We start from the raw sequence: 5,106 nt of genomic DNA, 5'->3' as shown, positions 1-5,106 counted from the left end.
TTGGTTCTACACACTACAGGTAGAACCGAATGTGTTGGAGTGAGTAGTACATAGTATTCTTCCAGGGTTTTGTATATGTTCCCATTGCCTTTGAAAATGACAACACAAACATATCTCATTTACATCTTCAAATGAAGATCATATAGTAAAAATTACTATTTTAGAAACGATTTTAACTTGGTATTTATAATTAAAAGTCGACGTCATTCCTTAAAATTAATATAGTTCTCTTAATTTTGTACCCATAAAAAGAAAATGAAATTCGAGAAGATTAAGAAACTATGAGAGCAGAACGAGTACATTTAACTCTATCATGTATCACAATTAGAGGAGGGAGAGATTCAGGGTTTAATGGTAATTAGGGCTTCAAAGTTCACATGATAATGTTTCATGTCGACAAAGAAAGATACAATTATTGTGTGCATTGATAGAGGAATTGTAGAGTTAATTTTATGGTACTAAAAGTAATATTAAATATAAAACAAGACAAAGGAGAATAGAGAAATGAAAGATGAAGAAAGCAACATGTTGGCTATGACCCAATGGCTCCCCTGATGTGGAAACTCATTTTCCTCCACTCTCTTGCTTCAACTATTCCTTTCACCTCCCCCCCCCCCTTTTATAATTTATTGCCTTATTTAGCAAAAGATAATTAATCTGCATCCATCTCAACGATATGTCCAGTGAAAGAGGGAAGGACATAGTTGAAGGATCATCAAGGGGTGATCAGCCCCCCACGCCTAGCCGCTATGAGTCACAGAAGAGAAGGGATTGGAATACTTTCGGGCAGTACTTGAAGAACCAGAGGCCCCCAGTCCCTCTTTCTCAGTGCAACTGCAACCATGTCCTTGACTTCCTTCGGTACCTGGATCAGTTCGGCAAGACCAAGGTCCACCTCCAGGGCTGCATGTTCTATGGACAGCCTGAGCCTCCTGCCCCTTGCACTTGCCCCCTTAGGCAAGCTTGGGGCAGCCTCGATGCTCTTATTGGCAGGCTTCGAGCTGCTTATGAAGAGAATGGAGGGTCACCTGAGACCAACCCTTTCGCCAGCGGTGCTATTCGTGTTTATCTCAGAGAGGTCAGGGAGTGTCAAGCTAAGGCAAGGGGTATCCCTTATAAGAAGAAGAAAAAGAAGCCGACTCAAGGCAAGGGAACTGATGAATCCACCTCCACCATCCACTTTTCTTGATTCTTTGGACCCCTATATGGTAAATTGTTCTATCATCCTTAATCTCACTACCTACTTTCACTTGCAGACTGCTAGATCTAGGAAGCTGTGCTATTATTTTCATGCCATTAGATCATTTCTGAACTAAAACACTGCTTTGTTGAAGGCTACCGAGTACTAACATACAAACCAACAAATTAAAACTAATCGTTTACCTGTTTGGAGGCAAACCAGATAAAAATCAACCAATTCTCATCATTATAAACACCTCATTTTCCTTTGCCTCTCACCCGAAATTTACAACATTCAAGAACCCTAATCAGCATTTATAGTGACATGATATCAGAATACATAGGAACGATCTGAGGATGTTTCCAGATTAGCTTTTATACTAGCTAGCTAGGTATTTCTATTCTTATGGGATGGGATATTTATTTCTAGTAACAACAAAAAGCTGCCCAGAAGTATGCAAAACCTGACTGAAAATATTCGCTCAATGTAATGTTAGTTACTTGATGAAAACTTTTCCCCATTTAAAGATTCTGCAGATTATGTGGCGCCATGAATGGTCAAGTGAGATGCATAAATCATGCACTTTTCCATGTTTGCAAATATAAAATATACAAATGATTGACAGCAAACGGCTGTTGAAAGTTTAAGGTTTCTCAACGGATCACCTTAGATAATATATTTTAGTGTTTATCCTTGCCTTTTGCTCAATTGAATTAACATAATTAGAATCTTCATGCAGGGATGTTCTGAAATGCCTGACTCATTAAATTAACATTTGCTTTCTTTAACCTTAACAATAACAACAATTTAACTGATGCCCCACCTTATATATATATAGTGCAGAAGATCTTTGCAAGGCTAGTTTTGAGATTTTGCATTTCTGCATTAATAAATTAATTTTGTTGTTGCCTTTTGTACCTTCCATAGATTTTCATGTTCATGTTTTTACTCCTTAAAGTTCTACCACCTCACGTGTTCTTGTCGTTCTTCTTCGCCATCATCAAATGCAAAACCCTTTCCCCCGCACCTCATGTTGTTTTTCTATACCTCACTTGAACTTGTAGACAGCAAATTATGTTTCTTTTGAACAATGATTCATATGAATGAAAGATATCGCAGATCATGTGCATTTCCTTTATATATTTTCATTGAATTTGTTCTACTTATAATGCAATTTGCATCTCCATCTTCATACGTAAATCGAAGATTCAGAAACTTCTTTGCATTTCCTATATATTTTCATTGAATTTCTTCTACTTATAATGCCATTTGCATCTCCATCTTTCGTCTTCGGACGTATATCGAAGATGGGAAACATCTCTGCATTTCCTATATATTTTCATTGAATTTCTTCTACTTATAATGCCATATGCATCTCTATCTTCCGACGTAAATCGAAGATGGAGAAACATCTTTGTATTTCCTATATATTTTCATTGAATTTCTTAATTTATGTCATTTCTTTTTTCCTGAAATCATGGTTAATTCGTTATAAAAGGTTAAACATTCCTTTCTTAATAACAAGGAACATGTAGAGCAGCCTTTATGATCCGTTTTCAATTTTACATGAATATATATATATATATACTCAAATATTGAAAGGAATAAGGTACTTAAGTTTAAAATAATAAAATTTATTATGTATTTAATCTAAAAAAAATTAGAGGGGATAAAAGTTTATTTTTACTTAAATTTAAACTTATAAGAACCTAAAATGCTATTAAACAAAAACAATTGGGAGGAACAAGAGTCTCTCCCACACTCTATACAAATCCGTCTCTGGTTAGGATTTTATCGAGAATCTCCTTTTCCGACATGTATAATTAAACCTTTAAAAAATATTATTTGGGCATAAAAATTAAGGAATAATTTCTCTTATCCCTCCTACCTTATTAAGGCATGCAACATTATTAAATTTGTAATTTCTTGAGTTTTTTTTGTAGAATCTATAAATTAGATTATGTCAAATAATTAAATATGAAATGATCTATATTTATTTGTAAAACATTTTAATGAGATTATATTATAATCAAGTGTATCGATCATGTATATATACATTGTTAGCTTGACTCGAAAAGAATTATATACCGTGACATCTACTGTTTTTATTATTATTATTATTGGTAGGAGGAAGGAGAAGGTCTTGTCAGAATCGAATTTAAGAATTAATATCAATTGAAGCTAGTGTTCAATTGAAATTTTTTTGTCAATGCACCATAGACTTGGTTGATTGATATTTACTAACAAGACATTAGAGATGGATCGAATGGGGCGGATGGGGACAATCATTCTTCTTGAAAATTTTAAATTAGTATATATTTTAGAAATATATATATATATATATATATATATATATATATATATATATATATTTATTTTCAATTGATAATATGTTTTCATTTATTAAAATTTTATAAGTTTGCTTCATTCTAAAAGTTTGTAGGTTCATTTCCTTAACCTAAAATTTTATAGATTTGTATAATGAAAGTGTATTAAATATAAATCATATATGAATATATAAACAAGGCTTGCAACTTGGGGAAGTAATGAGATATAGTTTGATGCAGGGATTAGACGAGAAGAGAATCAAATGGGAGGGATCATAATATGATTAAAGCTATTGAAGATTGAGCCGAGTTTGATTTTATGTTTGGTATTTGGCAAAAGCCATAATCAAGGGAAGAGTTGGGTGTCTATAATTCTCTTGATCAATTGTGTTTTTCTTTTATCTGATAAATATGATATAAATATAAAGTAATATATGTTCAAAAACTTTAAACTTTTGACAATAAAGGCTCATACTCTTACATACATAATGTTTGAACTCGAGACTTCAAGAGATAACAATAAATCTCTAAATCGCGGAGGTCGCTTAGTTCGTGGTGTGTTTTTTTCTATTTTTAAGAATGTTCATTTTCTGCCTAGGAAATATGTTGATATCTTTGTAATCATTGTATGAATAATATCCTGTAATCTTAAATGTGGATGAGCAGATTCGTCCTAAAAGATGAGTAGATCTTGTGCTATTTTTTAAAATGAGACCTTTAAAATATTTTATAATAAGGTTTAATTTGTCAAATTTAAAATTATAAGGGATCTACGAGGTCTTTTTATCAAAATTCATCATGAAAAAATGATTAAAAATACTATCAAAATCTTCGTTTACAACTTTCTCGGCCACTTTCTTTTAAATAAATATATTGTTAGAACACAAAAGTTATATATGAACGAGTCTAAATGTCATTCATGTATGAGACAATTAAATTTTAAGATCTCATGACATATCAACTTATATTTATACGTGGACGGAAGTTGGCATTACTTTTACCAATGTAAGATAAGATCAGAGGAAGAAGTCGTCACTCTTTATGTAGTTCTCATACCTCCATCAGTTATTGTGCCGATGGATAAAACAAGAATCAGATAGAGACTACACCTATTCAAAGGTTTATGGAGACTTGTTTCATATATAGAAATATATACACATCAATCTGTACGTAATTAAATCCATGTTTCTTCCTAAACGAAGGCTTCAAGGGAATTGTGAAGGCATCATATTAAAGTGCTTAAACGAAGTTTGGGTTTGAAACTGATATTTCCCATTGGAAGAAAGAGATTTGCTAACGTTATGATTTTTTTTTGGACCAGCTCATGAAATTACGATCAAAACAGTAATAAGCATGAGGTCTGTGAGATAGGAAAGGCCGTATAGATAGAATGTAGGGATTAGGGTTTTGAATTGTAACAAGTGTAACAGATTTTATATATTTTTCATCATAGTAAACGTTTTTTCTCATGACCTTTTTTTTTTAGTTTTCCACGTAAATTTTGATTTATTTTATTTTATTATTCGGTCATATTCATTTGTTATTAATCGTTCCAATAATTATAACATGTTACTTAGAGGGGGCGCAATGTTAAGAGCT

The 5,106-nt window shown here is 32.4% G+C and overlaps 1 protein-coding gene across 1 annotated transcript; it reads left to right on the top strand.

Annotated features, from left to right (window-relative positions):
• Positions 1–566: 566 nt before the first annotated feature.
• LOC120140269 (protein LIGHT-DEPENDENT SHORT HYPOCOTYLS 10-like) lies at positions 567–3,888 on the top strand. Its single transcript, XM_039155266.1, has 2 exons — positions 567–1,208; positions 3,748–3,888. The coding sequence occupies exon 1, from the start codon at positions 677–679 to the stop codon at positions 1,187–1,189; it is 513 nt and encodes a 170-aa protein (XP_039011197.1). The 5' UTR covers positions 567–676; the 3' UTR covers positions 1,190–1,208; positions 3,748–3,888.
• The last annotated feature ends 1,218 nt before the right edge of the window (positions 3,889–5,106 follow it).

Source organism: Hibiscus syriacus, unplaced genomic scaffold (assembly GCF_006381635.1).
Source record: "Hibiscus syriacus cultivar Baekdansim isolate YM2019G1 unplaced genomic scaffold, ASM638163v2 tig00110783_pilon, whole genome shotgun sequence".
In the NCBI taxonomy this organism is placed as follows: Eukaryota; Viridiplantae; Streptophyta; class Magnoliopsida; order Malvales; family Malvaceae; genus Hibiscus; species Hibiscus syriacus.
This window is presented reverse-complemented; position numbering and strand designations above follow the sequence as displayed.